This window comes from Primulina eburnea, chromosome 10 (genome assembly GCF_022965805.1).
Source record: "Primulina eburnea isolate SZY01 chromosome 10, ASM2296580v1, whole genome shotgun sequence".
In the NCBI taxonomy this organism is placed as follows: domain Eukaryota; kingdom Viridiplantae; phylum Streptophyta; class Magnoliopsida; order Lamiales; family Gesneriaceae; genus Primulina; species Primulina eburnea.
The window spans coordinates 3,058,601-3,078,018 of record NC_133110.1 but is presented as its reverse complement, the minus strand read 5'-3'; the positions used below and the strand labels follow the sequence as shown (position 1 = coordinate 3,078,018).

Sequence of the window (19,418 nt, the reverse complement as noted above, 5' to 3'; positions counted from 1 at the left end):
GGTCCACCAACAAAAAAAAGAAAGCATAACAAAGTAAATTATTGATTGAAACAAAATTAATTATAATATTTAAATCAATAAAGGCAAAAAAAAAAAGATCGAAGAATGTCACACGGTATGAAGATCCTTTTAAGTTTAAAGTACATTTTGACAGAAGGGATTTTTAAATCTCTCCAACAATAATGAAACATAAGATGTTTTGGGTTTTTTTTTTCCTTCTATCCTTCTATCTTCAAGAGTAGGTATCTTGTCAGACGATCTCATGAATCTTATTGTGAAGACGGGTCAACCCTACGATATTCACAATAAAAAATAATAATCTTAGATTAAGATCCGTGAGACGGTCTCACATGAGACCTACTCTAAAAAGTAATACTATTATCATAAAATGTAATATTTTTTCATGGATGATCCAAATAAGAGATATGTCTCACAAAATACGACTCGTGAGACCGTCTCACACAAGTTTTTGTCATCTTTCATAGCCTCACAAAAAAAAATTTGTGATCAAATTTCTCGAATTCCTTCGTCTCATATAATAAAATAATAATAATTGGATCCTCCTGATAAAGAAGAAGTTACTGGTAAAATATGAGAGATACACACGATCGAACGGTTTTTGAGGTAATAGGATCACGAACTTCATTATGCGTATTTTACGATTCTAAATTTCAAAAGATTTAGCAACTTGATCTTCATCTAGTCAATGTCCGAATTCCCACACTAAATTAATAAATGGAATTTATAAACTTTTTCCAATTCTTGCTTGTGCAACAACACATTATAACAAACAATTAATTATTTTATATCGTTTGAGGACAAAAGCTTTGTGTTTTTTGAATTGGGAATCCATTAGATCTCTTGCGTGAGTCCAACCGTTCTTCCATACCCAATTAGCATAACTCATGCATGGTATTAATCCAATAATACGAGGTTATTTGGCCACTTTAAAACATCTCCGTACAAAGTTTAGTACATTAGTCTAACGAGCAGGTCTCTTGTGAGACGGTCTCACGAATCTTTATCTGTGATACAGGTCAACCTTACCGATATTCGCAATAAAAAGTAATACTATTAACATAAAAAAGTAATACTTTTCATAGATGACCCAAATAAAAACATATCTCACAAAATACGACCAATGAGATTGTTTAGTCCAATTTGGTGGATCTATAGATTAATTGTGTTAAAATATTCGAGGCCAGAGTGTTACTCCGAGTATAACATAGACTCAAATAGATAATGAGACGTGTTTCATCGTTTATATCATAAATTCAGCCAAACCATATGTTATTATGTCTTTGTGTATTAATTTCGAATTGATATTGTTCATTAACGTTAATTAAGTTAATTTTGACGTCCCATTTTCTTTGAATAATTGCTTTTATCATGTCTCACGCGCTTCGAAATATCTTTTAATTTACTCTCGTTAATAAATTACGTTATCTCATCAATCATGTCCAACCCAATTCATTTTCTAGTTTATAATTCCATAAAAAAATTTATTAGTTGATATTAATAATTTTGTGATTAATGAGTGCGTACGCACGTAGTGATCAACATCAAGTTATTTGTTTGGGGTTGAAATTAACATAATTGCCTAATCCAAGCCCGACTTCTCGATATTTCTGGACAGTTGGTGCTATGATAGGTAAAGAGCCCCGAGCTCTTCATGAGCCGAGAATAAAATATAGAGAGATAACACGGCCGAGCCGCCGAGCCAGATCGGTCGTGCGCCGAGTTTGCATGATAGGTAGGTAGATATTTGTATGTTTTGTGCGGTTATGGTGCTGAGCAGAAATGTAAAACCTTTTCTACTGTAGATATTCTATGCACGAAAAAAAGCTAGAAACTTTGGATCTTGACCTATAAGCATATTTCAACATATGACAAATATTATTATTCTCTTTCGGTCGCGAGCATCGGAGGAGTTTCATCGAGAACAATTTCGACACCTTCTAACGTGATTTCTTGTTTGTACTCAGACTTTTGTTGCTAGACGATCACAAAAATCCAAGAAATTTTGGAAAGGGAGAATTTATTTTGCAGCATCATTTATATATAAATTTTGACACCCTGTAGCTATTTGTAAATCCTGGAAAAGAATAAAGTTAAAATAATTAATTTATATGTTGACAATTACACGCATTGCTGTCTATTGCATATTATATATAATACAAAAAAATATGAAAGACGTATTTCAAATAATTTTAAATAGTAAAATAATCCAAACATCTTAATATTATAATAAGTACTTCTCAAAATAGTTAATTGTGATAGCTACACTAAATGATACGACTATTACTCACATTATACTAATTCAAAATCGTACTATATTGGCTAAAAAAAATTCAAAGATATTGGGGTGTAATGATTATACCTATATAGTAAAATAATTGAAAAGTGATGTTTGTTTTGCTACGTGGTTTAAAAGATATGAGTGCATCGTTACTACTAACTAAAATTATTGGTAAAGTTGCAAGCATTCGTTCCTACATTTTTTATCCTACAATTCTCATTGATTGTAAGGAGTACTGCAAGTATTGAGAGGGAGATTGTTGGGGTGCGATAATTGTTCCTACTTTGTAGAACAATCAAAATATGATGCTTGTATTGCTATATAGTTTAAAGGATTTGAATTGCATCATTATCACTAACTATAATTTTAGGTAAAATGACAAACGTTCGATCCTACTCAAAACAAATGAGAAAAAGACATGTACTAATGGAGAGAACACCAAAACGCCCTTTATTTTTCCGACATTTTCCCTCTAGCTTGGTTATATATATTTTTCGTTTCTGCTGGCAAAAAAAATCAAAATCTTCAAAAATTGAAAGATAATTAATCGAAATAGAAATTTGACAATATATTAAATCAAAATCGCGAAGAGACATATCGTATATATAGTTGTCACCTTGGATTAATATTAGCAAGCTGATCAAATAATAATATCTATACATACACATGCGTCGATGCCAATGAAGTGACAACAACTCAATGCTAGATGTAAGATATGTTAAGATTGGAACTTGGACCTAACTCAACCCCAAAAGCTAGCTCAAGGGGGGAGGATTGTCCAAGCCCATATATACAACTTTCAGTTTATTTATCCAACCGATGTGAGACAATTAACACACCCCTTTCACGCTCAGAAATGAACATCTGTAGCGTGGAGTTTATAAATGACCCAATTATGGGCAGAATGAGTGACCTAATTATAGACAGTCCAACACATAATGACGGAACCCGAGCTCTAATAACATGTTAAAATTGGAACTTGGACCTAACTCAACCCCAAAAACTAGCTAAAGGACGGAGGATTCTCTAAGCCCATATATACAACTTTCGGTTTATTTATCCAACTGATGTGAGACAATTAACAAGAAAGAATAACTAAATTAATATCGAGTTGAATTTTGAGATAGTCTGATGCAAAATCCAAAACAAGAGTAGATTAATTCCAAATTTATGTTCACAGTGTCCTTTTCATGTGAGTGACTCCAAATATACGTTCGCATAAAGTATTTTCCTTGGACGTGCCGTAACGCCACACCATAATATCACATGCATTATAAATATAAATATATCCTCCATAAAAGAATGAACTAAAAACAAACTACATACCATAGCCATCTTAGAATGAACCCATTGTTCCTGGGGCTTTTCGGGATCATGGCGGGTTCCGTAGTCGTAGCAATTTGCCATTGCTTATTCGTGCTAAGCAATGGGACCCTAGCTCTACGTTTGAATCAACCAACGACTATTCCCACGAATCATAGGGAAGATAATCTCGAGAACGGTCGAGAAAACACGTCGACCGCTAAAAATATGGACGAACTAACATTACAAGTGATTGTCACGTCCGAGTTTTCGAGAGAGTGCAAGGAAGATTTGTGCGTGGTGTGTTTGGGCGGATTCATGGAAGGCCAAGGGGTACGAGTGTTGCCCGAATGCTCTCACGCGTTTCATGCGAGTTGTATCGATAGGTGGGTCGACAGTCACCCGAGTTGCCCTCTCTGTCGGGCCGATTTGGTCCCGTGATCACACATTCACGTACGCTTGCAATTTCTATATACCGAGTTAATTCATCTGGCGTTGTTTATGTTATTTGGTTGAGGGTTCTTGATTGATCGGCGAAAACTTGTTCACGTTTGGTGGATTTATATAATGATGTGAAACATTTATTTATTTTTGTTACCATTGCTGTAAGTTTTTTCATTTTACTAGTTGTTAAGCCAAAATGTACATAGGAGTAGTATAGCTCTTGTTAAAAATTAAATACACAATTTTCATTGAAATTTTGCAACCATAAAGTTGTATTTGGATGGATTTGGAGATAAGAATTTCAAATTCATAATAATAAATTAATTCCTCACTTGTTTGGGTGCACTTGAAATCTTTGGATTCAAATTCCATTTCTTTTCGTTTTTAGTTGCCAATTTATTAACTAATGAAATACATTTCAAATTCCCACAAAATGTAGTCGTTTGAAATCTTTCCCTAGATCGTTTTCTCAAATTCAAATTATTCACTACAAATAAAAATTTATTAAAAAATCGTTATTTCTAAATCCATCAATCCACATGTAGCATTAGTTATTCAGTCGATCGATAAATTTCCATCGAAAACCTCTGAATTTGGTAAGACTGCGTTGAGATAAAACTAATTCGCATTTGGGCCAAAGGAGGCCCGAATGTGAATTCCTAGCCTGCAGAAGTGAAGTATATATGCATTTTTGGGCCATTAATATAGGACCTATGATTATTAGTTCACCAATTCTGAAAAACAAATTAAGAAAAGAATCTTAAAAAAAATAATTTAAAAAGAGAGGAAGGAATTGGAATAGAAAAAATTGATATTTATTGGTAAAAATGAATTTTTCCCCCCATGATATCGGAAGACAAAGAATGAGCCATCGCGATTTGGATGTATTCAACTTGAAATCTTGGAATTAGAATCATGAGCGCACGGATAATAGGTTTAGGCATAGTTTGGTACACATGATAGGATAAACATGTGATATATAATATAAGGATAAGTTAAGGATAAATAAGATGTGGGCTATTAAATTTAATGTTTGGTATGATTTTAATAAGAGTGATTAAATTTATATATTAGATTGTAATGACAAAATTGACCTTATCATAATAAATTTTATAATTTCAAAGTTGTTGATTGAGTTCATATTTTTTATCTGTTCGTGTGCCGATAGTACTTGCATGATTTATTTATTTTTAACTAATTTTATATATTATATAATATGATAATTGAGCCCTTGATTTTTTAAGTCAAGTCAAATATCAATTTTTAAGGTTAATCGAGTGATAATAATAATTTTATTGAGATTTATAAAAAATTATTTATATAATTATCTCGAATTCATTTATATAATTATCATATTATATAATATATAAAAATAAATAAAATATTTATTTGATTTTAATTTATACCTACTAGCATAGATTTATAAAAAATCATTTATAAATTGAAGGTAATTAAGTCATTTGTAGTGTATTTTATCATTATATTAAAATTATCACACATTTTATATATTAGGGATATTTTATCATTCTAAAAAATTATTTATCAAGTGCCCATGATATTATCATGAGCTTTTTAAAAAGGTACCAAACATGGGATAAGGAGGATTATTTATCAATCCCTCTCTTATCCCATGTACCAAACTATGCCTAAATGTATAGTACAATTGTTGAATTTTCGATTCATATTTATCGATATATCTAACAATTGTTTGAATACTAAATATTCAACATTAACACTCGAAAATTGTAAATTAATGTACCTCGAGGGGTGTTCTAGTTTGTAGAGTATGTGTACTTGTGACTAATTGGTCACGAATTCTATTTCCTACCAATATCTTCTTGACAAGTTTTGTGTGATTTACCTGGTTGACGTGGTTTACAAGTTATTGCGTTTAGCCCGAGAGTTCATCCAATGCGCACATATACGAGTAACTGCAGGTTACTCGTTTAGAAAAAATGTTGAAAATGTATTGCCACATGCAGAAACAAGAGCCCAAAAAAGTTTCATTCGGTTGGCATCAAGTAGTTTATATTTTAAGATGAAAATTGGGAACTACATGTAGTGCAAACTGGTTATGAATCAGAAATTAGCTAGAAGTGATATTTGATGTTTAGGTCATGATTTCGAGATCAAATTTTGATCATCAGCCGACCAAAAACCTTTTAAGTTAATTTCTAGAATGAATTTTGCTATTTTCCTCACTAAATATACATATATATATGACACACACAGATCGAGATATACATGATTTGTTGCTATATTTATATATATAAACAAAAAAAAATGCTACAAAAACCACTACTTTTTCCATGCAATACTGCGACCAGAACAGAAGCTTAAAGACTAAGTAATAAAGCTAAAAAAAACATCACAGTACTCTCGAAACCCTAAAAGCAATAAAACGAAACTAGCTAGACATAGTGAAAACAATTTAGTGGTTGCTGTTTGTGTGTATATATATGCATAAAGCCCTCTACTTTATTTTGGCTCCTATTATATTCTCATTCTTCTTTTTATATTCTTTCTCCTTTTTTATTTTCTCTCTGGCCTGGCCTCTAGTTGATGTGATTCTCCACTACCTCTCCAAAAAACCAAATAACCTTTACAAAAGAGAAAGAATTAAAGCTCAAGAACAATGGTTTTTTCTTCCATTCCTGCTTATCTTGATCCTTCCAACTGGCAGCAGGTAGGTTATTAATTGAGGGGTTTTTTTTAAAGAATTTTTATCTTTATTTTTCTGTGTGATATATGTATTATTATCTTTATCATATGCTTTAATTTTGCAAAAGTAAAGAATTTAAAAGATAAATATCCCGATCCCTTTTTGTTAATCTGTATTTTTTTCATCTTATACCTGTGGTCTCTTTAATTTCTTGATGAATATACCTTCTTTTTCTTGATTTTTGTTTTCAGCAGCAAAGTAATCAGCAGCTAATTGGAAACAGCAGCGGTTCAAACCCTTCTCTGATCCCACCACTACAACAACCGCCGGTAACTTCTCCTCAGCCGCCTCTTCAGCCACATGGAGGTGGGGGAGCTGGTTCAATCCGCCCTGGGTCCATGTCGGAACGGGCTCGGATCGCTAACATGCCGATGCCTGAAACAGCTCTCAAGTGCCCTCGTTGCGAATCTACGAACACAAAGTTTTGTTATTTCAACAACTACAGTCTCTCTCAACCACGCCACTTTTGCAAGACTTGCAGAAGGTACTGGACCAGAGGCGGCGCGCTGAGAAATGTTCCAGTTGGTGGCGGTTGCCGGAGGAACAAAAGAAGCAAATCAAACAGCTCGAAGTCTCCGGCTAGCGGTGATAGGCAACCCATCGGAAGTTCTACGAGCAGTATCTCCAACATTAATGGGGGACAAAGTAACATACTAGGCCTCACACCTCAAATTCTTCCCCCGCTTCGATTCATGTCTCCTCTAAGTCAATTCACCGATAACTTTAGCAACGAAATGGCGTTAAATTACAGTGGAATATCTTCGCCAATGGTTAGTACTGCAAGTGATCATCAGATGAACTTTCCTACGGGGGTTAGCAGCTATCTTGGTGGTGGTGGGGTGGCTTCTCTCTTCTCCAGCGGTAGCGGCGAGCCATGGCGACTGCATCAAGTGCAGCAGTTCCCTTTCTTGGGCGGTGGTTTAGACCCATCTCCAGCAGGGATGTTCCAGTTTCAAGGCGTGGAGTCGGGATTAGTTGGCGGTGAAACCAGTCATATTGATCATTTGAGACCTAAGATTTCTAGTTCAATGATTAGTCAAGTTTCAACATCTATGAAAATGGAAGGAAACCCTGAGCTTAATTTATCAAGGCAATTCTTGGGAGAAACTATACAAGGAAATAATGGTAATTGGAGCAGTCCTGCTGCTGCTGCTCCTCCTGCTGCATGGACTGATCTTTCAACTTTTAGCTCTTCTTCCACAAATACTCCTTTGTGAATATTTGAAGTATGTTCCGATTAGTGTGCGAATTTAGTTTCGTTTAAAGCTTTGATCTGGCTCAAGAGATGATCATGGTGGAAGAAAATTGAAGGTTGGTTCAAGAAAATTTCATATAATTTTCTATCGAAAGATCGAGGACCGGAAAACCCTGGATTTGGTAGGTTGATTACTTCTCATTTTTATCTTAATTTGTGTGTTGTGTGTGTGATCTCTCGTAGCCTTGTATGTTTAATTAGACATCGTTGAAATCTAATGTTTTTCCCAGAAATTTGATGCTAATTCGAATATCATATTCAATCCAGTTTGATATCTACAGAATAATCAGTCTTAATTATTTACAGAATCGGATAATTTTCATCTGTCATCAATAAGATTATCTCTTGAAAAAAAATTAAGTTTGTGCAACTCTTTTTGCATGCATGCGATCAAGATACAAGCTAGGTGATTATCGTGGCAATAGAATTCAACAGTACGTTTTATTTTATTTTTTGCTAGCTAACAAGATAAAATAATTTTTCATCACTTTTAAGCCTTTGTAGGAGGTAGATTATTTAATGCTAATTAATTACCAATATTAATGTAATGTATGTTATCGATATAACTCGATGTTCTATAATCTTCATACAATGTAGATGTTAGTGGTCTTAAATTTTTCTATCAAAAAATTGAAGGAACTATGTGAAATATGGTTTTCGCGTAATCGACGTCGCGAAAAAAAAAACGAAGCAAAATTCTATTGTTGTTATCGATAATGAATTCTAATTACTGTCATACATCATAATCAACGATGATTCATTGCTCATGATAAAGCAGTTAAAAAAAATATTTGGATCTTGATTTCATTTTATTCATCTATACTATATCTACACTATCTATACTATATTATTAAGTGTGAAGACATTATAATAACTACCTAGAGATGACACCAACTTTTTTTTTCTCATTTTACCCTTATATGATACTAATATTGCACTTTTATTTTTTGTTTTTTTTTTAAATTTCAACACACACTTTTATTTTTATTTTTTTTATTTCAACCATTCAAATATCAATTTAGTCTCTCTATAATTTGTCAAATTTCACTTTAGTCCATCGATAATGATAAAAAAGATTGTAGTGTGCAGAGTAACTAGTAGTAATAATGGGTAAAGATCAGTTCAAGATTAAACACTATGAATATACAGGTGCTTGATTCATTTGTACATAAATACTTCATATATTTGATGTGTAAATGTTGCAACAACCTCTATATTTAATTACCATTCTTAAGTCATGCAAATTCCCTTTCATGCCAAACTGAAATTATAATTTTATTGGGTAAGTAATTAATGATATGGCACTAGACATAGACATTACGAAAATCGGATTAAATGGAAAAAAAAAATCTATATAGACAAATTTATATAAGACTAATTTTAAAAAATTCATATATATATATAAATATAATCCTACTCCTACATATATAGTTGATCTTACATGTGTTTTAATTTTTTTTTACATATATATAGTTGATTTTACATGTGTTTTAAATTACTTTATGCCAAACTTATAATATCAAGTATATTGGTCAAAAAGAAATTAAATATATATTCTCCATGTTAGCTTTGGATTCCCAATTATTACCTAACGAAGGTAACATACATGCATGGCAATCAGCAGTACAATCCAAACTATTCACTTTTGCACAATTCTGGAAAATGTTCAGAAAATCTACCTAGACTTACGTACTTTAGTCGCAGGCCACTTTCCAAAGAAAACTTCACTAATAATATATGTGCTCTAATTTTTACAATGATTTGTCAATAATGTGTAACAAGAATGGGAGTTGTCTCTCGATTGTAATGATATATTGTTCCAATTTTTTGACGTTATAACAAAAGTAGTCTGTGTGGATTTGACAAGATCCTCAAAAGACTCGAAAATTTCATGATGTCCCACTCAATTTATAATTTGATGCAAAATTCAACAATTCCCCCATTCCGAAACCCAAAAAAGTGTTTGGAAATTGGAGCGAAAGAGGGAATTTTCGATTTTTGTTCCCCATGAATCACGTAACGAATTACGAACACGAAAATCTAAAAATGAATCAGGATTTGCATCTCCAAATCTTTAGTGTGTGCATGTGAATTTGCATATATATAATATAATTTCAGCTTCCTGCCCTACACTTTTACCATAAGTTTTTTACCATGAGAGTGTGAAAGAATAGACCAAGTAAAACCCAGATTTTACTCAAACCCAACATTCAATTATTGACGAGTATATACCGTCAAGTATTTTCTTGTAGTATATATATTATAAATCGAAATGCTCGTGATCATCGAACCCGAAAAAATAATCCTTAACCAAAGCTTGAGGAGTACTACCAATCACCGGATTTATAAACCGAAATGAAGTTAAAATAGAAAATTAAAGTCGAATGCAAAACAGCAAGTTGAAGCATGAAAATGCGTACTGGGCTCAGTACAATAGATCAGTGGAAATCCTCATCTTCATGGCCAGCAGGAATCTTTAGTATTTCACTTTTGTTAAAATCAAGGCTGCGATTGCTATGCTTACCAACAACGAATAAAGTTGTTATTCTCCAGATAAAGCTACACACCCCCACCTCACCCCCATGCATGCTACCCCACCCCTCCTAGTCCTTCTCATACATACATACATACATACATACATACATACATACATACATATATATATATATATATATATATATATATATATAAATATATATATATATATATATATATATATATATATATATATATATATATATATATATTATATTCTACTCCTGTGCTAATAGAACGTTGGAATGTTTGGCTCAGAAATTCAAGGTTGATCAGTTTCTATTGATACAGATTTCGAAAAACACCCAAAAGAAAATAAAAACCATGCATGCTTATTTTCTCTCTTAGCAGCTAATTATGCTTAGTTTTATTAATATTCATCTTTTGTGTGTGTGTATATATTTAATCCTGTACGTACGTATATACACTGGAAAAGATATATAATTACGTACAGAGAGCTAGGTAGCATAATTAATAGCAAATAATAAAAATAGATCTGAGTATGTGAAGTGGAAAGGTCATTAGATTCCATGTAGGTCGTTGTCGTCCTCGCGTTGCCCTCAATCACACAATATAACATGTTACGTGTCCGCAGAATCTGATACTCTCGTTTTTACATCTAGTTTATGTCATTATTATTAATAAAAAATTTGTTCATAGATATTGTCCAACATATATATATATATATATATCAGTTTTGATATCCTACACCTACCGTGCACACCTATGTGAGCATCGATGATGTGTCACTCACCTATTGGATGTGATGAAATATAGAAAAATTGCGCATCTAATGGGTGAGTGACACCTCATCGATGCTCACAAAGATGTGCACGGTAGGTATGCAGGATATATATATATATATATATATATATATATATATATAGATATATATATGTATATGTATATGTATAATAGAGGTAAAAAGGATTTTGCACATAAAGAGAGGAGTAGGTCTACCGAGACGGTCTCGAGTTTTAGTGGAAAGAGAGAGGGACCAACTTCTAGCTAGCTAGGGCTTTCATGTTTCGAAATTTATCCAAAGGTCGATATATAATTGAAAAAATATATTCATACTTTTTATTCCCAAAACACATTTAATTATCGACCAAGCTAGTTTCATTCAGACTTTTTTTGTGTACTTCTCTAAGTTTGGTACTGCCTAATTATAATTATATACTACAAAAAAAGGGTCATTAGCGACGGATTTTTCGTTGCTAAACCGTTTTAAGGATAAATAATCTATCTATATACAAGTAAATGTATCAATATATATACATCAACAGTTAAGAAACAAAACTGATGAAAAAAAAATTGAAATGGTACCAAATAAACTTCAAACCACGAAGACTTTGTTCCAAAACTTGTAGATATGCGTATAAAACATGAATAAAAATGTTAATCTACAAAAAAATACGTTTGGAAGATGAAAAACAGCGAAAAACATTACCCACGAGAGAAACTCGCCAACTGAGTTGATAAAAATGAAGGTTTCTATGCGTTTATATAAATAATTAAATGGCAACATTTTTTGAAATATCGTCACTAAATTTAATTCGGTTTTCAAATTTTGATAAGCGACAAAATCAATGCTCATAATTTCATTTAGATCCATAGATATCATAACTCGGTAAACTCTCCAAAAAATTTATAATTAGATCATATTCTCACATTAATTTGTTTCTTTACCAAACAAATATTATAGTTCTTTGAACATTTTATCGAGTAACTATTGATTTGAGTGTTTGAGTGTTTCCATAGAGCATCCCGACATCATTTATTTTGCTTTGTAATGTAAGTAACATCCCAAAAGTTAACTCTTTGGGCTTTGTCCGAGAATTACACGACCACTCCGATTTTCACAAATTACCTTAAATTTCTCTAATCAGGTCATATCTATTTTTGGCTACAACAATAATATAGATATTATTTGTGAATTCTTGTATTAATAATCACATATATGCCATCAATTATAACTCGTCAAAATTTCAAATGAGAAGATCTTACTATTTATTAAGTTTGAGCATAATAAAACAAACTATTTGGTGTCATCGTCTATTTTAGCTTCTTCTTTGTTTCAATTTATCATTTCAAAATTACAGTTTAATCGTCATTTAAATATAATCAATTCAAATTGAAATATGTAATCATTCCAAAATGCACTATGATCATTCATTCATTTTTACAATTAAGATTAAAATGTTAATATATTTGAATAAAAACCAAATTAATTATAAAAAGGGTATACACACACAAAACATATATATTCATAAGCACATATTACTAGCATGAAGCCAAGAACGATGACGTCAACATCCACCCACTTTTATTAATTTTTTTATCCATGGGTTTGTCTTACATATCTTAGTATTTTTACTAGCAATTAAAAAAATATGAATAAAAATTATTTTGTACATAAATTATTGATAAATTGTCAATTTAGTAAAAAAACATTTTGTTAACCACGTTCCATTTAATATATAAAATTTATATATTAAGGGGTGTATGATATATATATATATATATATATATATATATATATATATATATATATATATATATATATATATATATATATATATATATATATATATATATATATATATATATATATATATATATATATACTATGAACGAAAAAGAAATATAAATAATATTTTCCATGTTATAATTAAATGAATCGTATTTTATTTTATCAAGGCTCCACAAACTAAATAGCTAGGCTGAAAAATGCACCTTCCAATTCAGAGTATCAAAAATGGGACACCCAATAACAAAGATTTATCTTTCACAATCTGTCCCCGCTCTCACTTTATACTGGCAGAAAACGTAAATTTGTCCTTGTCAAAATAATAAATAAGAAGGTAGAGCAATAATCTCATTAGTTTGATTTATCAATTCAATATTTGTTCGGATGAATATGTCACACATGATTTGTTTAGTACAACAATATGATTTGAATGCTACCGTGTTAACTCGATAGTTTATCTATTACACACAGAAAGACGATGGTTATATAGTTTCCATCATCATGAAATAAATGTAATTGCGTGATACTAGCAAATTTTAGATTTCAAAATTTACTATCAAATTTAATTAGATCATGATCGGAATATAGATGATAAATTTTTAATAACTTTAAATAGAAGAATTTTAAATTAATTCGGTCTCAATTTTTTAAAATATTATGTAAATAAAATAAAATAGTTCAAGGGGATTGGGTTAAATAAATAAATGGGACCGAGTTTTTTTTTTTAAGCGAATTGACCGATGTTTAAGTTTAAAGTGACGGGGACCGTCTTCTTCTATTCCTCGTGGAGTGTGGTGTTTATCAATTGGACAAAAGTTGTTTCATTATATTATTTTATTATTTTGTAGGAGAAAAATATATATTAATATTTTTTTAAAAAAAATAAGGGCCCAATACAACAAATCATAATGATCATAAATCAGTTCCTCAAAAAATAATAATAATAATTTAGTTGTTGATAATGGCAAAAACATCATGGATTCCTTACTCATTAAGTCCGAAAAATATTCTTTGTCGTGAGAAGCCAATATCTTTCTAGGTTTTTTTTTTTCTTTTGCAACATTATTAACTTTTCATTGTTGGCTTGTTTCCAAGATGTCATAATCCTTTGATTTTGATTTAGAGAGGGCACGATTAACATATCGGAGAAATTAAGCCTCGTTCATTCACAGACTTGGTGCACGAGCCGCACACGAATAATCTGATACTACGGTGTGAATCGAGTCGACAGTTTTATAGGTTCGAGGTTAATTTCTTACTCTTAGTCTTTTTTCTCCTTAGAGTCATAAGATAACAAGACATCATGTTAGATATTGTTGACATGACATCGGATATTGTTAATGGTTGTCACACTAAAATATCTCAAATTTACTGGAATGAAGTTGCGATTTAACTAATTTAGGGATCAAAACCCAGAATAACTTAATTTAAGGGATAGTTTTTGAAATTTTTGCTCTAGTAAGATAGATTAACCTTTTAGTAATATATTTAGAAGAAAAAAAATTTCTATAAAGGTCTCCAGAACAATCTCACATATCAATTTATAAGACGGATCTCTATCCAACCTGATTTTTGAAAAAATTATTAATTATTATGTTAAAAGTAAGAATTGCGTTGACCCATATCACATAAATAGATCCGTAAAACCGTCGTATCTCAATTAAATTATGGTTTTATCCCAAATGAGCATAAAAATATTATCTAAACTGATAATATTAACTCGACTACGAATATAAGATGGGTATATGAATAGTTACATATAAATTAGTACGAATAGTTCAAGTTCGAATGGGTCTGCGGGCCTTGCAGTCTTAAGCAGATTGGGTTACGAAGGCCATGCTTCCAGTGGGCCGAGTCGAGTCTTTAACCCATTAGTTGGACAGCGATTAAAATGAAGTGGGTTTTATTTAAAGTTTCTATGGCAACTCGAGCAGTTAATAGTAATCCTTCAAATAAATTTTGGGACAATTAATCAATTAACCATGCTCTTGATCAATGAGTACAACTGACTAGGGAGGCAAGAGCATCAAGTCACTCGCGAATAGTTCACGAATGTCTCGATTAAAGTTGATTCGTACTCGATGCAACTCAAGCATCATTTTAAAATGTACTACTCGAATACGAACATTATGTAATTACTATTCTAAATATTATTTGCATGATCGAGTTTCAGTTTAAGCCACTCTGAAGCATATGAATCAGGCTTAGTTTGGAGTGCTCATATTACAAAACAAAAATCGTTGTACCTTAAGATACATTTGTCATATATATCATCACCGTGTGTGAGGCAAAAATCATCTTAAAAACATAGTGTGGAGCTCTAGCCTCGATTTTACCTGATGTTACAGTTTTGTCTCAAAGTTTGTTGCAACCAAAAATGCGTCAACTTTGAGCTGATATCATTTTGCATCTAGTATAAACCGATAATTTTAATATAAATTTGTAAAACCAACATACGTTCGATCATATTATTGATATTATCATAATCAATGTAATAGATAGTGAGATTGAAAAATAGTAATTGAATTGTTATATATTTTTAAAAAATTAGATTATTTTATTAATATCACGTTGATATGATAATTATTGTTAAAGATCAAGTGCTTTCATTCTATTTTTTCTCTAACTTCTCTCCACTTTATCTTAAAGCTCACATATTGTTTTTTTTCTCTTTTATAGTTTTTGTTTATTTATTTGTTTGTTGCTAGTTTAAATAATGGATGGATAGGATAAAAGAGTTGCTAGTTTAAATAATGGATGGATAGGATAAAAGAGATTCCTATTCACGTCGAATGGAGGAGGTTAATTAATACCCCAATTAAAATTTAACTTTTCCAAAAAGATTTATATTATATTTTAAAATATTAATCCTCACAAATGTGAAGCCAAATATGTACCAAATAAAAAATAAAACCACAATCATACATTTCCGTACAACCAACCAAATTCCTCGCACAAACTTTTTTTTTTTTTTTAAGACAAGTAGGTCCAAGAAACCAACACTCCATGTGCATACTTGACACAGGAATAAAATACTTTAACTTGACAGGCCAGCACCGAAAAGTTAATATTTGTGTGAGAGGATTTTATATATCGTATTTTGTGAGACATATTCTTATTTGGATCATCTATGAAAAATGTTATTTTTTATGTTAAGAGTATTATTTTTTATTATGAATATCGGTAGAGTCGTCTTACAGATAAAGATTCAGAGACCGTATCATAAGAACCTAAAATTATTTTTAGATTTTGAAGTATTTTGATATTATATTTATTTTATATAATTTATATAAAATAATTAAGAGAGGGTCGATCGAAGTTATCCCATATCTATCCTCGTCATGACAGGCAATCACACCTTGCAAAGCTCCTTCCTTAAACAACGAGCATCTGACTGGTTGAGTATGTCTATGCTAATTTTTTTTAAAGGTTTACATTTTAATATAATATATCGAAATTTAAAATTGTTTTCTGTTGATGTATCGTAAGATTTTGTTATTATCTAGTAAGATTTTAATATCATATCGTGAGCTTTTGTATTATATTTTTATCATGATATTTTAATAAATGAAATTATTTCATTGAATTTTTTGTGTCATAAAAATTGTTGTACAAATTTGAATATACATTATCATTACTCAAAAACATATTCGCTATTCCTAGAAAAAAAAGTTATAAAAAAAAAAAGACAAGAAACCCCATGTTTAACATTAATAATATTTTCAGTACAAATTTCTGAATATGAAATAAATTGGAAAAAAATATGTTTCTCTAATTTTTAAACAGAGAGTTTAAAAAAAATATTGTTTTACAGAGATTTCCATGTTCTTTCATATGATTAAATTAAGTACTATGTTTATCCATTGATGTTGATATAGATATTTGGATCGATACAATTATTGATGTTAAAGTCAATAATATGACAAAAACCCCATCATTTTCAGCACGGTTTATGTTCTATAAATTAATTTTGGATATTAAAAGTCGCAAATAATTGTCAATCAGGAAATTGTTATTTAGTAAAGTTCCTTTCCGATACTAATTTTTCCTTCGAATATACTAAAGAGCAAGTATCTTGTAAGACGATCTCACGAATATTTATCTGTGAGACGGGTCAATCCTACCGATATTCACAATAAAAAGTAATACTCTTAGCTTAAAAAGTAATACGACTCATGAGAACGTCCCAGACAAATTTTTGCATATACTAAATTAAATAATGTTTATGTTGATATTATCTATGATAATTATAAATATTATGCATGCTTTGGATAAAGCCGTTGATCTTTCTCGTTAATTTATGTGGAAATCATTTTATCAAATTAGAGTCGGTTAATATAAAATAATGTTTGTCTACGACATGGTAATAACTAATAATTATATTATATATTAATGGAAAATTTATTTATTCTGAACATTGCACTGGACGATAATGTGTCGACAATGTATATTGAGATTATTTAAGTAATTAAATAGGATATGTAATAGTTATAGATAAATAATGCTATGTCTGATTAATTTGAATGATTAATATGGAGACTGATATAATAATTAATTGAAAATTTATGTTTTTATCCTCTGACAATTATAAACAAATAATACTTGGTTTGGCTTTGAAAAAAATGTTGAGATTCTTTTTAAATTATTATTTTTATTAAAATTTAATTTATCAATTATTTAGTATCAACTTTTTAATATTGTTACACTCATCCTTATTTAAATAATATCAAATTAATTTGATATTATAATTATAATTTATTATTTTTTAAAATATTATTTATATTTTTTTTACCAACCACATTTACCCTAATTTTTACCTCTCATAATTACATTTCATCTTTCCCAATTTTGTATCTGATCCCCTGGACGGGTCTCTTACCTTTGCGTAAAATAGATTGTATTTGATCTTTTTGCAAAATGATTCATGATTTTTTTCTTATCGTTATTGCTTATTCGTCCAAAACCAGTAGCTTCTGTTGTGAAAAAGTAAAAATTTATGGTAAAAAGTAAAAATCTCAAACTCTCAAAATTTACCAAACTACACACTTTATAATATTTTTCTCTCTACTCAATTGTGATTTTCTTCACAAATGAGAGATCTATTTATAGGAAATATTTACAAATAATCCAAAAATAAAATACATCATTACCTACATCATCACACACTAATTTTCAATATTTACAACTCTTATTTTCAACAATCAAATATCCAACATTCAAATATTCAATACAAACATTTTAAATATATTTTTCAACAGCTTCTTTTTTTTCCTTCCTTTTTAAATCACCATTTCAAATCTGTCCCCTTTTGGCTTATCTATTCTTGTTTCTTTATCTTTATCTTTGACAAAACAAAAAAATGTTTCCTATTGCCCGTTTTTTTCTTCTGCCTATAATTATCCATCATCTTCATATTCCTGTTTTTTAAAATATAAATTGTAAATCCATGTCATTATTCCTCGTTGTTGACTTTTGGTAAGCCATTTGATAGTATTGATTAGAGGACAACATCGAGTTATGATACCTCAATTATTCAAATATTATTGAACACTGATAAATTAAATCGAGTTTAATTTCAAATCAAGTGGGAGAAACTCAAAATAATCTTTCGTAGAAACCAATTAAACATCTTGGTAAAACATTTAAAAATATAAAAGTTGAATGTGTAAAACGTTTTGCTTGAAACATTTCGTGAGACAATTGATATACAATATTTTGGTATTTGAATAAAACATAAAATAATTTAACAATGTATCTTAAAAATTGTATCAATAATTAAATGCATTAAAATAAAGATCCACAAATTTTTTTATGGATGTTCGGATAATAACAAATCATATGTCACATCTTCTTCCACCTAATAAGTTATCACTAGATGACTTTGATTTATACAAATCTTGTACAAACTCATTTCAATTTAGGACTATCTCTTACCTAATTAAAACTCATAGTACACTCGATTGTAGGCAACAGTATCACAATTCGCATAATGTTTAACGTCTTTTATGTCAAGACTACAAACACAATATTTACATATTTGTTGGAAAACTCATCCATCTAAATTTTGAAGCTCGACTCTCATGTATATGCGTGAGTCATTATGTGTGAGTATTTAATATTTTACAGTATATGTGTATCTCAAATATATCTCTACACTTGTGTTTGCTTTCATTCTAGCTAATTTATTTATGCAGACAGCCAATGCTTTGAATCCCCTTCCAATTATTTGATCTTCAAGTTGTATTTGTAGCTTCCAATAATGATATGAATGTTTGAAACAAGAATATGACTGTTATGAAAGTTTCTGTATTGTTTTTGATATTTAAACATT

At 30.3% G+C, this 19,418-nt stretch overlaps 1 protein-coding gene across 2 annotated transcripts; it reads left to right on the top strand.

Moving 5' to 3' along the window:
- The first annotated feature begins 6,545 nt into the window (after positions 1-6,545).
- Positions 6,546-8,291, top strand: LOC140842518 (dof zinc finger protein DOF2.4-like). Of its 2 annotated transcripts, none has more exons than XM_073210481.1 (2): positions 6,546-6,731; positions 6,962-8,291. In XM_073210481.1, exons 1-2 carry the CDS (start codon positions 6,681-6,683, stop codon positions 7,982-7,984), a joined length of 1,074 nt encoding a protein of 357 aa, XP_073066582.1. In that variant the 5' UTR covers positions 6,546-6,680; the 3' UTR covers positions 7,985-8,291. The 2 variants fall into 2 exon arrangements, with proteins under 2 accessions (XP_073066582.1, XP_073066581.1); XM_073210480.1 differs by having other exon boundaries at positions 6,547-6,731; positions 6,959-8,290.
- Positions 8,292-19,418: the final 11,127 nt, after the last annotated feature.

Excerpts from the sequence above, each read along its gene's own strand:
- LOC140842518 (XM_073210480.1), top strand. The coding sequence starts at position 6,681 with ATGGTTTTTTCTTCCATTCCTGCTTATCTTGATCCTTCCAACTGGCAG. Across the intron at positions 6,732-6,958 it reads ATCCTTCCAACTGGCAGCAG|CAGCAAAGTAATCAGCAGCT; the intron begins GTAGGTTATTAA and ends TTTTGTTTTCAG.